Source organism: Heterodontus francisci, unplaced genomic scaffold (genome assembly GCF_036365525.1).
Source record: "Heterodontus francisci isolate sHetFra1 unplaced genomic scaffold, sHetFra1.hap1 HAP1_SCAFFOLD_1832, whole genome shotgun sequence".
In the NCBI taxonomy this organism is placed as follows: Eukaryota; Metazoa; Chordata; class Chondrichthyes; order Heterodontiformes; family Heterodontidae; genus Heterodontus; species Heterodontus francisci.
Genome location: NW_027140857.1, coordinates 28,385 through 45,006, shown reverse-complemented (window position 1 = coordinate 45,006; position 16,622 = coordinate 28,385). Strand labels below are relative to the sequence as shown.

The following is a 16,622-nucleotide window of genomic DNA, read 5'->3' as shown; positions in this document are numbered from 1 at the left end:
ATTAGAATAGTTGATGCCCCCCATTGTTACCATTTTGTAGTTCTTGCATATTTCTGTAATTTGCTTGTAATTATGCAACATAATCAGGACAACAAATGGGAATGCTGTCTTCCAGGTACACGTGTGGGGGTCTCAACTCGCTCGTGCATGATCTATTGATGAAATGTGGGAGAAACCCATTGTTGTGATCGCATTCCAGCCAGTGATGTGGGCTTGTGTAGTCCAGAATTGTCTGAGAGCTAGGAAAAAAACTTAAGGGAAGAATCAATATGATATTATCTAAAATATTATTGGTGCCAATTGTGGGAGTAATTGGGCAGCCATGTTTTCTTATGCTAGCCTATGGGTGTAGTGTAGGAAGTGAGGATTTGGATTTCTGGGAAACCTTTTGGGAAGGAGGAACCCTGGACTCAGTGGATAAGTGTTACTAAAATAGAAGAGAAACTGGGATCCTGTCAAATAGCATAGGCTGACTATTTGAGCAGAGAATAAATGAACTAGAGAACATAATAAAGGAGGGCAAAACAGAACACCAGGTGTTACAGTTGTACACAAATGTGTGGTATCTAACAGCAAAATTGGCAGAATAAGAAGGGCTAATGCATGCAATGCCCCGAATTATGCAGTTCTAATGAGAGCAAGACTGTCAGCATTTGCCATCATTACTTTACAAAACTGGCAACGACTTCTGGCATCTGCTCATGCACAGTTAAATGTGGAAACCAGACGTTTCTGTCAATGATTTCTGCACTCCGCCACCTGGTAAGCTATTGAAGTCCTCAAAGTTGGAAATTATCTAGAAATCACTGATTTGATGTCAACTTTCAATTTTTAAGTTGTTAGTCTTGTTGTAAAAACCCTTGAAAATGTTAACACTTTGTTGAATGAGATGTAACTTAGCTTTTAATGATGTACCAAGTCATAATTACTACTGAACAACCTCTCTGGCCCTGAAAAACTAATTTTATATTTTTGGATGTCTAATTTCTCCATTGATTAAAAAAAAATCCAGATCCATAACCCAATTTTTATTTCACTGTCTAAATGATTAAAAATTGAAGGATAATTTCTGGTTTTTTGCTGTCTGTGAGAAATCTTCAGTTGGCTGCTCAGCCTACTTGATGACATCACTGTTGCTGGTCAGCAGCGATTCCCTATAGCTGGTGCCAGAACAGAATTAACCAGGGAAGGTAAAGTCCACGGCACAGAGATCGCTGTGTGTCTTTATGGGCAACTTTCTTCGAGGTCCTTAGCAAGCGGCGTCACTTCGCTGCTGACTGCAAAATCTGGGTTATTGTGTAGACATCATAGGTATACAGGTGTGGGAGGCTGCAACTTGTTCAGCAAATGTAACACCACTATTCAAGAAATGAAGGATAGAGAAAACAGGGAACTACAGACCAATTAGCCTGACATCACTAGTTGGGAAAATGCTAGAATCTATTATTAAGCGAAAACAGGGCACGTAGCAATTCATGATATGATTCGGCAGAGTCAACATGGATTATAAGAAAGGTGTTTGATAAATCTATTAGATTTTTGATGATGTAACTGGAAGAGCAGATAAAGGGGAACATATATTTGGATTTTGAAAAGGTGTGCGATAAGGTGCCACATGAAAGTGCCACAAGATAAGGGCTCATGGGGTTGGGAGGTAATATATTAGCATGGATTGAGGAATGGTTAAAGGACAAAAAAACAGGAAGTAGGAATAAACATGTCATTTTCACGTCAGGCTGTTGAGAGTGGAGTGCTACAAGGATCAGTGCGAGGCCTCAGCTATTTACAGTGTAAATTAATGACTTAGATGAAAGGACCGAATGTTTTTATGCAAGTTTGCTGATGAGCCGCACATGCGCCTTTTGCTGACTCTGGCACCACAGTCTACTGGTAGGAGGCCGCCTTCATTGAGCTGGCAACTTCCTCATGCAGCGGGGGGCAGTTCCGCCGCCAGCAAAATGGCAGAAAGGCCGCAAAATCACCCCTAATTTGAGCCTTAACAATGCAAATTAGCTGCCTGCCTCTGTGGAGCAGGCAGCAGATCCATTTCCTAGCCCACCCCTTGGAAAGCTTCCTATTGGCGGGAATATGTTGGGAAACATAAGCTCCTCCCTATTTTTCATCTGCCCTCTTCCACTTCCTCCACTGCCCGCCACCCCCCCCCCCCCACCCCACCACCAACGCAACCTTCAGGCTTGCCACTGTGGGGCTGGGAGAATTCAGCCCAGAGTCTGCATAGGGATATTGATAGGTATGCGAGTGAGCAAGAATGTGGCAGATGGAGTATAATGTGGGCAAATGTGTGATTATTCACTTTGGTAGGAAGAATAGAAAACAGATTTTAAAAAAACGATGAGAAACTATTAAATGTTGGTGTTCAGAGGGATTTGATTGCCCTATATACGAAACACAGAAAGCAGGTAACAGTAAGCAATTAGGAACCCAAATGGTATTTTGACATTTATTGGAAGGGGGCTGGAGTACAAAAGTGAGGAAGCCTAGCTGCAATTGTACAGACCTCAGGTGAGACCACACCTGGGAGTACTGTGAACAGTTTTGGTTTCTGTACCTAAATAAGGATATGCTTGCCTTGAAGGCAGTACAGCAAAGTTTCACCTAGATTGCACAACCTTCTTGTCTCCAGAACCAATGAGGAAAGATTCACAGAATCGTTACAGTGCCATTCGGCCCATTGTGCCCGCACCATCTCTCTGAAAGAGCAATTCCCTCAGTTCCATTCCCCCGCCTTCTCCCCGTAGCCTTGCACATTCTTCCTTTTTATGTCTAATTCCCTTTTGAATGCTTTAATTGAAACTGCCTCCGCCATGTTCTCGGGCAGCGCATTTCAGACCTTAACCACTCACTGCATGAAAAAGTTTTTCCTCATGTCACTTTTGCTTCTCTTACCAAATACTTTAAATCTGTGCCCTCTCGTTCTCGAACCTTTCACGAGTGGAAACAGTTTCTTTCTATCTACTCTGTCCAGACCCCTCATGATTTTGAATACCTCTAGCAAATCAACTCTCAGCCTTCTCTTCTCCAAGGAAAACAGTCCTAACTTCTCCAATCTATCTTCATAACTGAAATTCTTCATCCATGGAACCATTCTCGTGAATATTTTCTGTACTCTCTCCAATGTCCTCACCTCTTTCCTCAATGTGGTGCCCAGAATTGGATGCAATATTCCAGCTGAGCCCGAACTAGTGTCTTATACAAGTTCAACATAACTTCCTTGCTCTTGTACTGTATGCCCCTATTAATAAAGCCCAGGATACTGTATTCTTTATTAACTGCTCTCTCAACTTGTCCTGCCATCTTCAATGATGTATGCACATATACACCTAGATCCCTCTGCCCCTTTAGAATTGTACCCTTTATTCTACATTGTCTCTCCATGTTCTTCCTACCAAAATGAATCACTTCACATTTCTCTGCATTGAACTTCATCTGCCATTGTCTGCCCATTCCACCAACTTGTCTATGTCCTTTTGAACTTCTACACTATCCTCCTCACAGTTCACAATGCTTTCAAGTTTCATATCATCTGCAAATTTTGAAATTGTGCCCTGTACATCAAGGTCTAGGTCATTAATATATATCAGGAAAAGCAAGGGTCCCAACACTGATCCCTGGGGAACTCCACTACAAAGCTTCCTCCAGCCCGAAAAACCATTAACCACTACTCTTTGTTTCCTGTCACTCAGCCAATTTCGTATCCATGTTGCTACCGTTCCTTTTATTTCATGAGCTACAAGTTTGCTCACAAGTCTGTTGGGTGGCACTGTATCAAATGCCTTTTGAAAGTCCATGTACACCACATCAACAGCATTACCCTCATCAACCCTCTCTGTTACCTCCTCAAAAAACTGCAGCAAGTTTGTTAAACATGATTTTCCCTTAGGAAATCCATGCTGGCTTTCCTTAATTAACTCCCTTTTTTGAACAAGGGTGTAAGGTTTGCAATTCTCCAGTCCTCTGGCACCACCCCTGAGTCGAAGGAAGACTTAAAAAATTATGGCTACTGCCTTTGCGATTTCAACCCTCACTTCCCTCAGTATCCTTGGATGCATCTCATCTGGCCCTGGTGCTTTATCCACTTTAAGTACAGACAGCCTATCTAATACTCGCTCTTTATCAATTTTAAACCCCTTTGATGTCTGACTTACCTCCTTTTTCACCATTTCCTGGGTTGCATCTTCTTCCTTGGTAAAGACAGATGCAAAGTGTTCATTTAATACCTCGGCTATGCCCTCTGCCTCCATGTGTAAATCCCTTTTCTGGTCCCTAATCAGCTCCACTCCCCTTTTTCCCACCCTTTTACTATTCATATGCCTATAGAAAACTTTGGGATTTCCTTTAATGCTTGCTGCCAGTCTCTTTTCATGCTCTCTCTTTGCATCTCTTATTTGCTTTTTCACTTACCCTCTGGACCTTCTATATTCAGCCTGGTTCTCAATAGTATTTTCTACCTGGCATCTGTCATAAGCATACATTTTCTTCTTTATCTTAATCTCCACCTCTTTTGTCATCCAGGGAGCTCTGGATTTGTTTGCCCTACATTTCCCCTTCGAGGGAACATACCTTGACTGTGCCTGAACTATCTCTTCTTTGAAGGTAGCCCATTGTTCATCTACCGGTTTTCCTGCCAGCTTTTGACTCCAATTTATTTACCCCAGCTCCTTTCTTACCCCATTGACATTGACCTTCCCCCAGTTATTTATTCTTATCCTGGATTGCTCTTTGTCCTTTTCCATAGTCAGCCTAAACCTCATGATACAATGATCACTATCTGCTCCATGCTCTCCTACTGATACTTGATCCACTTGCCCATTTCATTCCCAAGAACCAGGTCTAGCAGTGCCTCCTTTCTCATTGGACTAGCAACATAATGTTGTAGAAAATTTTCCTGAACACATTCTAGGAACTCTTGCCCCTCATTGCCCTTTACACTACTATTATCCCAGTCTATGCTTGGATAATTAAAGTCCCCCATTATAATTACCCTATAATTTTTGCACACCTCTGTAATTTCCTTGTAAATTTGTTCCTCCATGTCCTTCCCACTAGTTGGTGGCCTATAGACACCGAGCAATGTAACTGCACCATTTTTGTTCCTTAGCTCCAGCCAAATTGATTCTGTCCTCGACCCCTCTCGGACATTCTTTTTCTCCAGCAGTGCAATGCCCTCCTTAATCACTTCTGAAACCACCACCCCCACCCCCCCCCACCCCCCAATTGAGTAGAATGAAGCTATGCTCTCAAGAATTTAGAAGAATGTGAGGTGATCTTATTGAAACATATAAGATTCCGAGAGGCCTTGACAGGGTAGATGCTGAGAGGCCGTTTCCCCTGGCTGGAGAGTTTAGACCTAGGGAGTATAGTCTCAGGGTAGGGGGTTGGCCATTTAGCACTGCGGTGAGTAGAAATTTCTTCACTGAGGGTTGTGAATCTTTGGAATTCTCTACCCCAGAGGGCTGTGCATGCTAACTTGTTGAGTATATTCAAGGTTGAGCGATTAGATTTTTGGACACGAATTTTGGCGCAGGCTTGGAGGGCCGAATGGCCTGTTCCTGTGCTGTACTGTTCTTTGTTCTAATGGAATCTAAGGACTAAAAGCAAAATACTGCAGATGCTGGAAATCTGAAATAAAAACTGAAAGTGCTGGAAATATTCAGCAGGTCTGACAGCATCTGTGGAGAGAGAAAGGTCATCGACCTGATACATTATCTCTATTTCTCACTCCACAGAGGGAATCTAGGGATATGAGGATTGGAGAGAAAGTGGAGTTGAGGTCGACGATCAGCCATAATCTTAAATGTGAACCAGGCTTGATGGGCCATATGGCCTGCTCTCATACTCCTTCTACTTATTTTCTTTTGTTTAGAAGCGACAGGGGGTTCATCTTGTATAAAGGAAAATGTGAGCAAAGCAATGAGAAACTACTGATGCCTATTTAAAATAGACAGCTGGTCTAATTGGCTGATATTCACAGATGTTTCACAGAAAATTGAAGGAAGGATTCTGCAAAGAATCTGTTTTTATAATTGTTGGGGGGGGGGGGTGTTAACCACACCTCTCGAAGCTTGCCTCATCTTCATAGTAAAAAGAATCAGAAATTTCTGGCCATGATAGTGGACTTTTATATGTTTCAGAATGTAAGGGAAAGGGCCAGATATGAAGCTGTAGCTGACATAATGCTGATCAACAATGGGATCTTATTGTTGCAGCTGAGATCGGGGAGCAACTGGGGAATGATGATCATAGGTTTTAACATTCAGGATAATGTAAAGAAAGGAAAGGGAAGAAAAATAACTATTATTAGACCATTGAACAAGAGGAGAGTCAGACATGACTGGGGAGAAAAAGGCCAAGTTGCAGCTAAATGTCATAGGCTTAAAAGGATAATTAAGAGCAGTAATAGCAGAATGTACAACTTGATGTTTTCGGAAAAATAGTTGGAAAAGGAGGTCCGCTTTTATGACAAAGGCAAACCGTTATTTACAGCCTCAATATTGTTGGTGTTCATTGGACAATTTGTATGTTCTTTCATTGTATTTGGGTGACTTAGCATTCAGATTCATTGTAATTTTTTAATGAAATATTTCTCATAGCTTCTAATCTATTGCATCAATTTTATCTGTATAATCTTTTCTTCAGGCCTTGTGGAAGTTCTGCTTCTGAACAAGATTCCTGTGTGGAACAACCTGCTAACTTGTATCCACAACCTGGAACCTCAGGCTACCAGTCCCATTCATGCCCCGATTGGATAATGCCAGAGTCAGAACCCGAACATGAAGAGAAACCTCCTCCATTATTAACTGTACTATCACAGCCAAGTGAAAGCTTAGAGCAACAGAAGAAAACAGAGACTCAGCAGGCCACTAATGGCTCTGCCTCACCCTTTTCATCTTGTGGGGCGAGAGTATCCTTAACACCATCTCCTAGGCCTGCGAGAAGGGAAGACGTTTTGTTCAGCCACCACCAGCACCACAGGGGTGTCCTACCCCATGTGGCCAGTCATGATCATGGAGAAATGCAGTTAATGTCAGCAGAGGAACATGAGATAATTATGGAAAATCAAAGGAAGTTTGGACTGTATCTTGATGAAAAAAGAGAAAGCCTGAAAAGAAAACAAGTATTAGAGGAAGACCTGTTAAGGGCAAAAATCAGAGTGGAAGAATTAAAGGCAGCAAGACTGCAACAAGGGTTGCCAGCTCTCCAAGAAGCCTAATGTTTTTGTAAATATTTATCTCCATTAAAGTCAACTAAAAGAATTACTTATGTGCTGTGACTTTTATTTCCAGTGTTTTTTTTGAATGCTACAGTTGTCAATGAACACTTGAGTTGTCATCACAGTAATTTTTTTAATGTTTTACCAGATTTTGGCTAAAACTAATAATCATCCAACAATGGGTTCTATTTAAAAATGTAAATACTTTGAACTTGCAATTGAGATGAACAGCAATTTCAATATGCTTTGCCCTATTCTAACCAAACTTCATAAACCTTCCATCCTTATCAAAAGCAGAGGTTGCTTGGAAAATGGGAATAGCTCTGCTTGGTGAATATGATGTGCGTTGTGAAGTGAGGATATGGTGCATTATGGGACCTGATTTGATCTGCGCCTTCAAGAAAGAATTGTTGTAATATTTATGTGGTAGTATCTTTTTCGAACTTCAGAATGCAATACCTCAGAATTCCTTTTTCCCCAGTTTCATTTAGAATTTGTTTGCTCAAACAGCGGAGGCAGAATAGCCTGAACTTAATAATTGGTGTTTGTCCAACTCAAAAGTTCCTAACAGGCAAATTTATGATATTAATCCAGAGTTTATGAGAATAAGTCAGTAAAGGTTTTTATTTATTGAAACTACAGCCAATAATTATGGGTCCATATTAAGCACAACTATATTTTTCACTCCTCCATTATCGAAAAAAATTAAGTCTATTTGAAAGAGCAATGTTAAGTCTGAAAAAAGATAAACTATTTATCTGCTTGGCTCAATGCAATTTGTTATCGTCAACGGCTGTTTCTTTTCAGACACTGTACCTCCACCTTTCAATACTGCCGACACCACTCCACTTCAAAAACCCTTCCATGTTCTCCGATTGCTGCCATCTGTCCAAGCTTCCTGTCCTTGGTTAGGAATTTCCTCAGAAATGTTTTCGATCAGCCATCGTAACCTGAGTAGGAGATATGCCGTTTAACCAGGCTTTGTGCCAAAATTAGGTGACTGATCAGGAAACCCCTCTCCCTCACTGGGGAAATTCCTGTGGTTGAGCATGTTGTTGCCACCTACTTGCATGCCACCTTTCCCATCTTTCCTTCTTTGAATCTCTGCAGTACCTATCCAATGCACCAAGATTACCCTCAGCAGAGTCACCAACGATCTCCTCTGTGACTCTGGTGTGCTTTCACATTTAGTCCTCCTTGACCTCTGCAATGTTTAACACAGTTGATCTTTCCATGCTTCTCAATTGTGGTCATCTCCATGGCACTGTTGTAACAATCTTCCTAACACTGCTACCTACCCCAATGCAATCAGTGCATCTTCTATAATGATTTTTCATCTTTCCTATGTACATAATGGGTGTCTGTGAAGATTTCATCCTTGGTTCCCATTTTCTTAGCTACGTTATCTTTCAGTCACTATTTTTGACTCTTGACCACCACTGTGCCGTATGACTATTTATCTGATTTTGTTCTTGATCAACAAGGATCTCCTTTGGCTTAACGTCAGCAAGACCTCCTAAAACCCTGCATCTCAGTATCTGACTTTCTACCTATCTAGCAGCTACGTCAGAATTGAACCCAATGTATACAGCCTTGATGTCCCATTTGAGCTGACCCCACAAATCCCACATCCTTGTTACCACCAAGATTACCTAGTTCCACTGCTATAACATAACAACATGCTTCTGCCCCTACCTTATCCTTAGTGAGCCTTTTATCTACCTCAGTCACACCAAACTCAATTACTCTGGGGCTCTGCTTGCTAGCCTCTCGAGGTTTTCCCATTTATGCAAACATGAGGAAAAGGACAGGAAACCCCACCACTTGCAAGTTCCCTCCCAAGTCACACACCAGTATATTACGATTCCTTCATCTCGCTGGGTCAAAATCCTGGAACTCCTTCCCTAACAGCATTGTGGGAGTGCCTTCACTACACAGACTGCAGTGAGTTTTGGAAGACAGCTCACTGCTATTTTATCAAAGGCAATTAGGGATGGGCAATAAATGCTGGCTGTGTCAGTGACACCCACATCTCATAAATAAATCAAAGAAATTATGGTTTTGTAATTGGTTCATATTAAAGTACCTAAATAATTAACATTTTATAACACTTTTATAACATGGTTAAAGCAAAAATGCAATCAGGATATTGAAAGCATGCTTCTTTAAGAGGCTTTTAGCTGGTGCTGTACTGTGTCTCTGAACCCACTTCCTTTATGTATTTGCATTAGTTTTTCTTCTGTGGCCAGCCTCCATTGCAAGAAACATTTTGGAATGAGGCTGTTAAGTGAAAATAAAATACTAATTGGTTTTGGAGAAATTTTCCACAGATTAATTGATATCTCACATTTTGAGCCCTGCACAGAGTGCAGAAAGTTTCTTTCAACTAGTATTTCTGAAAGGTGCCTGTAGCATCTTGTGTTAAATCGCAATTCTGTAGCCTGCAAAATTTGTTGAGACTTTCTTGAAAGGACAAAGAAAAGCAGAAACTCCATGACCTATTCAACCTCTACTGAAATCTTGCAAAAGGCATACAAAAAAGACAAAGAACACAAGGCTGCCTCTTTTTCATTCTCCCATCGGGACAAAGCTCAGAAGAAAACTCCCATGGAGGGCTTGACATTGGAATCAGATTTCAGATTATCTTCCTGGACAGCAGCCACTGATGCAGCACCAAACAAGGGACATAGATGTGAATTTAAAACTGAATAACCTGAGCAGACTTCCATTTTTGAACCCTCTTAAGACTGGAGATGGAGCAGAGCAGCCATCCCATAGTCTTGGAGACTCCAGATGCACAGGCACTCATGCAACCCAAGATTTAAGAACAACTTCGATTGCTTTGTTTAAATGAGGGAAAGCTACTGCTCCACAGGTACTCATTTGAAGTCTCAGACTCAGGTACAAGTTAGCTTGCCTGGGCAACCCAAAAAAGGGAATTTGACTGTTATCAGATGAGCTTTCAAAGCCCATCATGACTCTTGCTGGTAGTGTGTCACTATCTAGACAATTTATTGCTGTCACAAAGATGGTGTTGAGTATAAAGGAAAAGAGCAGACCAAAATTTCATCAAGCCTGTTCTGCTATTTTGCTAGTTATGAAAGTGTCTTAGCATTGTATCTCCCTTTCTCCACCCTTTATCAATTATCCCTCACTTGCCAAGTAAGTATTTTGCGGCCTTCCTTGACTCCTGGCTTTTTACATTAACATCACCAGTCCCCAATCTCTTGGCAGATTGAGCACTTGCTTAAAAAAATGCACGTTTTAAAAAATTCTTTCATGGGTTGAGTATCGCTGGCAAGGCTCGCATTTGTTGCCCATCCCAAATTGCCCTTGAGATGGTGGTGAGCCGCCACCTTGAACTGCTGGAGTCCATCTGGTGTAGGTACGCCTACAGTTCCGGGATTTTGACCCAGCGACTGAGGAACGGTGATCTAGTTCCAATTCAGGATGTTATGTGGCTTTGAGGGGAGCTTGCAGGTGGTGGTGTTCCCTTGTGTCTGCTGCCTTTGACTTTCTAGGTGATGGAGGTCATGGGTTTGGAAGGTGCTGTCAGAGGAGCCTTGGCGAATTGCTGCAGTGCATCTGATGGTACACACTGCTGCCACTGTTGTGGAGGTGGTGGATGGGGTGCCAATCAAGCAGGCTGCTTTGTCCTAGATGGTGTTAAGCTTCTTGAGTGTTGTTGGAGCTGTACTCATCCAGACAAGTGGAGAGCTTAACCCTGCTGAAAAGCAAGTTTATCCACTTGATGCTGATGAAGGAGAGGAAAAGCCAAATCCTGTTTGATCCTGATTGCCTCTCATTTCAAAATCCACATCCTCAGTCCTTCAGGTAAAAGCTAACTCTGCTGCAAAACCGACCTAACAACACAAAATTCCTTCTGGTAAACCAACAAATAGGTAAATACATGCCCATGCCCATTTAAATGTTCCTTTATTTATAACTCTTCTGAATCAATAACTTTGTACCCAGTTCAAATGCTGATTATGAACTGGGAAAGCTCCACAGGTTTGCAATATGTTGTTCTCAAAGGAGGTAATGCACTGTGTCCATTTGCATGTGCATTTTGTTTCTTCTCCAGACCCAAGCTCATTATTCTTTCTCACTTTTTTTTCTCTTGGCGCTCTTAGGTTCTTGACTCCTGTATTTTTTCCTTCCTGTCATGCGTCTCCTTCCTTTCTTCTTTATTGGATATTTGACTACCCTAATTCCTGCTCCATCCCATCACCACTCCTCTATCTTTCAAACTCTCCTACTGCCATCACATGTCTGAATACTCCTTGGATAAGCCCAAGCTAACCTCTGTGCCTCTCTTGACGCTCTCTGATGGACCCATCAAGGCACCTGAAACAAAAATCAGAAAATGCTGGGAACACTCATCCAGTTGCCCAGTATCTGAAGAGAACAGATGACGGCAACAACTAGTTGCATTTGTATCGCATCTTTTTAAGGTAGAAAAACATCCACGTCACCTCAGAGAGGCATAATCAGACAAAATGGATGCCAAATACTGTCCAGCTTAGTGTCCAATTCCCTGTCTGTTTCCATTTGTGAAGCACCTTGGGATGTGTTTTGTTTTAAAGGTAATGTATCAATGCAAGTTGTTTGATGGAGGAGAAAGAGGCAGAAAGGTCAGCAAATACTTCGGATTGGAAAAGCATGCTGTTGACGAGGAGAATTGGATTAAGTATAATCAGTGTTGCGGATCGGTAGCACCTTGACTGAGATCAACTAATTCACAACTGGCCAGGAATCATTCCGGGGGCTTGGGTTTTTGTTGTTCACTACCCTTTAAGAAAGTCAATGAGCCATCTGGGAAAGGCAAGGTTTTAACAAAAATGAAATCACCAAAAATCTTTGTTCAGAGTTATATAATGTAGTTCTTTAGCTGGATTGTTGTCTGTGGGAAGATAATTTACCTGTGTTTATTTGTCTTTTTCTGAAACTTTGGTTGTTATTCTCCTGTCCTAAAATTAATTGTTTTTTAGCCCTCTCTCTCTCACACTCACTCACTCACTCACTCCTCTTCCTCTCCCAACCCCCATGCCCAACCTCTAATACCAATTGCTTTGGTTCAGCAGCTTCCTTTGTCTCTAATTCATTTGCCTCTGCTGGTGTGTGGCTTCCTGTGTGCATTATTCTGTCTTGTGTTTATATTCTCTTCCTCACATAAAGATATTCATTATGGCTTGTGAAATGTTTATTTTATAGGCTTTTCATGCTAATTAGGCATTGTTAGCACTGCAATGAACATATCCAATTTCAGAGTGTTACAGAGGCAATCTTCTGAATCTTATAGTAATGGATGCAATCGTGACTGATCCAGTCAGTTTGATGCTGAAACAGGAGACGGGAAACTAATTAAATCATGGGATGAGAGGAACATAGGAACTAATGATGGCTGGTCACCCAATTGGAATAAGATTTCAATCAACCATGCGCTAATGCTCATTATGCACACTGCAATGTAAACTTCCCAGTCTTCATAATGACACAGTATAGTTCTCTGGCTAGATTATTTTCTAAACCATTATCTGAGCAAGGTCGATAGAGCCACTGGTGCTAGACCAACAATACTTCAAAATTCCTGCCCCTCAGATGCAAATAGCCATATCTTCCACAGCTCAGAAAAGTACTAGATTGTTTCAGTACTTTTCATTTTCAATTTATTTTTGCCGAACACTGATTGCCTTCCTGTTGGTGAAATGAAGATTGCTTCCTTGGTTATTGATTAACAGTACAGTTATTCAAGTTTAAGTGAGTGGGTTATGTGGTTGTAAACAGTAAAGAGGAGCTCCTGCTTACAACTGGAGGAGCACTATTTCTAAGATTCTAGCCAGATTAAAACTACAGCAGAGATCTGTCAGTTTTCTTTAATCTTTTGGAAAATGATACAGTCCCCAGTGCTTCGAGGGGACATGTTGGTGTTAACACAATTTGCCCACTAGAAGTGGTGGATGGGAAGAGCAATCTCCAAATCATTATTCATATAGTGTCAGCCGTGGCTTAGATGGTAGCATTCATGTCTCTGAGTTGGAAGGTTCAAGTTCAAGTCCTAGTCCAGAGACTTGAGCATAAAAATCTAGACTGAAAATCCAGTGCAGTACTGAGAGAGTGCTGCACTGTCAGAGGTGCTGTCTTTTGGATGAGATGTTAAACTGAGGCACCTTCTGCTCTTTCAGGTGGACATGTAAACTCACATGGCACTATTTCAAAGAAGAGTAAGGGAGTTATCCTCGGTGTCCTAACCAACATTTATTCCCCGATCAACATCACTTTAAAAAAAAAATACAGATTACCTGGTCATTGTCACATTGTTGTTTGTAGGAGTTTGCTATGTGCAAATTGGCTGCCACGTTTCCAACATTACAACAGTGACTACACTTCAAAATTACTTCATTGGCTGAAAAGTGCTTTGGGATGTCCTGAGGTCATGAAAGGAGCTATATAAATCCAAGTCTTTTTTAGCTGTGGCTCAGTTAGTAGCAATCTTGCCTCTGAATCATAAGGTTCCAGATTCAAGTCCCATTCCAGGACTTGAACACAAACATCAAGGATGACACTCCATGACACTCTAGTACAGTACTGAGGAAGTGCTGTAATGTCAGAGATGCCGTCTTTCAGATGAGACATTCAACCAAGGTCCCATCTACCTGCTCGGGTGGATGTAAAAGATCCCATGGCACTATCTCACAGAAGGGCAGGGAGACTCGAGACTTTCTTGTTTTCTTTCCTTTCTTTACCACAGCACCTAATATTTCAGATCAACAGATGAACCTGTCTACCAAGCTAATTTAAAACATTAATATATTTTCATTCATTTTCATGCATCCTATTGTGATTGGATCAAGTCACTACAAAGCATGTCCTCTGTCCACAAGTACAGTCCAGCTTTTGTAATACGTGAGGTTCTGGTGATTCTTTTAGATATTTTAACCCTGTATCTGTGTTTCTCCGACCATAAACTTACAGTTTAACTGAGAACAGTTTGTCCCAGAAATCCCCTGTGCGTAAAAAATGAACATTGCACAGATACAGAGGTCTTGTGAAGTGGTGTGTAAATTGATAATTTCAGCGGATTAACATGGTGCAAAGAACTTATTGAACTGCATGGCTTAGAACAGCACATCTTCAAGATATCATGAGCAACAACATGAGGGAATCTGCTTGTACAGCAGTGTCCAGTATTAATTGGAAATCAAGATGTGTGTAATTGCATTTTTGACTAGTAAACTAAAAAATTCATCATAGACACTCCCATGCTAACATAATTCCTCTAATAAGCTCCTACTGTTTTCTACCCCTTGGCCAGTTTCTTATCTAATTTCAAGTTTTACCCTGTATCCCCACTGTTTTGCATTTAGCTAAGTAGCCTTCCTGGCAGAAATTTATGATCTGCTGTTCGGAAGCTTGAATAGACCATATCTGTTAGATTTTCAGGTTTAAAGCTAGATATCTTTCTTGGGTGCTGATTCACCATTGAATCTGATTTACAGACAATACATCCCCTATGATCCTTTACCTGCCTCATATTCAAGTAAACAATAGCAAGGACCAAGGACTGAATGGAGAACCCTCGTCACTGTACTTACTGGAATGTATGACCATGTGATTCTCCTCATCTTTAGTAAGCATGTTGAATATACACTGCATTATTTCTGTTACTGTTAGTAAGGAATTCAAATCAATAATAAAGACAACAATACATTTGTCATAACATTTCCTCCTTGAAGGGTGTCTTACATGCAAGTACCACACCTCACTGATGAGGACCGTGTGCATTGTACTTAGCACATCATAGTAGCTGATGGTTCCTACAGGACTCAGGATTCCAATGGCTGTGCAAAAACCTACTTGATAAGACATACCATACCTGCATCTGGTGCATTTCTCTTGCCATAGTCTTGTAATTTAAGTTATGAAGTCAGCTGCTGCAGCCTGGCTGTTATTGATTGTTCACACTGGCACTTTGGTCAATCTAGGTTGCACTGTCCGATGATAGAGTTTAGGTTCTGCAGATGGGGTTTACCAACAACTGTGCCATTTGTTTGTCCACATTTAGCTGAAGGAGCTGCATTTGGTGAAAGGTTTGTTTCGACTCCAGCTGAGGTATTCATCATGTGACCCCTTGCTCATCCTTCACATGAGCAGTTATTACACACACAACTACCTCCTCTTGGACAAATTATGGTGCTTTCATTCTTATTTAAGGTATCCTAGATATTCTAGCCAATATTTGGCCACAGATAACTCTAAATTAACTCCTTTTTCTGCCTCACCTTCACTTTGATGCCATGTAGTAAAGGAGACATCTTGTCCAAGTCAGTTGTCAGTGCACAACCACACATCTTTCCTTTCTCCTTGGATTTACAGAAGATTTTCCTTCTTTATTTCACTTCTGATTAATTTGTTTAGCCATTACTTGCTGATTCTGAGCATGCATATGTTTTGCTTGTTTTAGCATTAGGCCTTTAAAGATGTTCAACTTGTTCCCAACTGAAGTCTGATTGAACAATGTCCCACAAATCAATTTTCTTGAGCTGTTCTGTAATTTCTTTTTGAAGCTAGATTTTCTAAAATTATATAGTTCTCTTCTGGTACTTTGCATTTCTGAATCCAGATGATGTTGCTATTCCTGTGGGTACCATAACTTGCGTTTCCTATAATTTGTTTGCATCACTTGCAATTACCAAGTTCAGGTGTGTACTTCCGATCTTGGCTTCCCTGAAGTACTGTGATTATGAACAGAAAGAGTAAACTGTATGGGTGGAGATGGTGAAGTATGGGGAAGGAGCCTGATGTTGATGCCAAGCTGGGTATGTTGCGATGATGAAGGAAGGTCAGAAAATTGCTGGAGCCAAGGTTGTGGATAAGTTTACTTTTCTAGCTGTCAAAATTTGTTAAATGTAACTCCGGATTTCCTGTTTTCCCAGTGCAAATTCAGCTTTAAATCTCCAAATCTTGTGGTATGATCTGCTATGCCAGAACTATGCTGAAGGGCTTCATGAGTTTTAGTCATGCAGAACACCCATATAAAGCAGGCATGAGGCTCCTTAAATAAACAGATCAATTTTACCTATTACAGGAGCCCAAATGTGAAATTTTGTTACAAATAGGTGGAGCTTGCTTTACACATGCACTGGATATTCGTACCAGCCATTGAGCAGTCTAATGTGATCCTTAAAGGGGCTGCTGCAGACTTGTCATTTTGCAGCTGCAGTTTGCCTGGCAGTATTTTAATGAGGCCCAATACCAAATGTGGCTTCAGCTTCAGGCCTGTATGGACCAGTATGCAAAGGAATCTTTGTTGCACTGACTTTGCATTTATTTTGAATACAAGTTGAAGTTCTTGGTCATAATTTTTTTTTTTTACTTTCAGATCTCCCAT

The 16,622-nt window shown here is 41.1% G+C and overlaps 1 protein-coding gene across 1 annotated transcript; it reads left to right on the top strand.

The window, feature by feature from the left end:
* Positions 1 to 713: 713 nt before the first annotated feature.
* Positions 714 to 7,260, top strand: LOC137361272 (fibrinogen silencer-binding protein-like). The gene is made up of 3 exons (XM_068026158.1): positions 714 to 762; positions 1,092 to 1,190; positions 6,612 to 7,260. The coding sequence occupies exons 1-3, from the start codon at positions 714 to 716 to the stop codon at positions 7,229 to 7,231; spliced, it is 768 nt and encodes a 255-aa protein (XP_067882259.1). The 3' UTR covers positions 7,232 to 7,260.
* The last annotated feature ends 9,362 nt before the right edge of the window (positions 7,261 to 16,622 follow it).

Coding starts and splice junctions, on each gene's coding strand:
- LOC137361272 (XM_068026158.1), top strand. CDS start 714: ATGTGGAAACCAGACGTTTCTGTCAATGATTTCTGCACTCCGCCACCT. Junction 763..1,091: donor TTTCTGCACTCCGCCACCTG/GTAAGCTATTGA, acceptor GCTGTCTGTGAG/AAATCTTCAGTTGGCTGCTC. Junction 1,191..6,611: donor AACAGAATTAACCAGGGAAG/GTAAAGTCCACG, acceptor TATTTCTCATAG/CTTCTAATCTATTGCATCAA.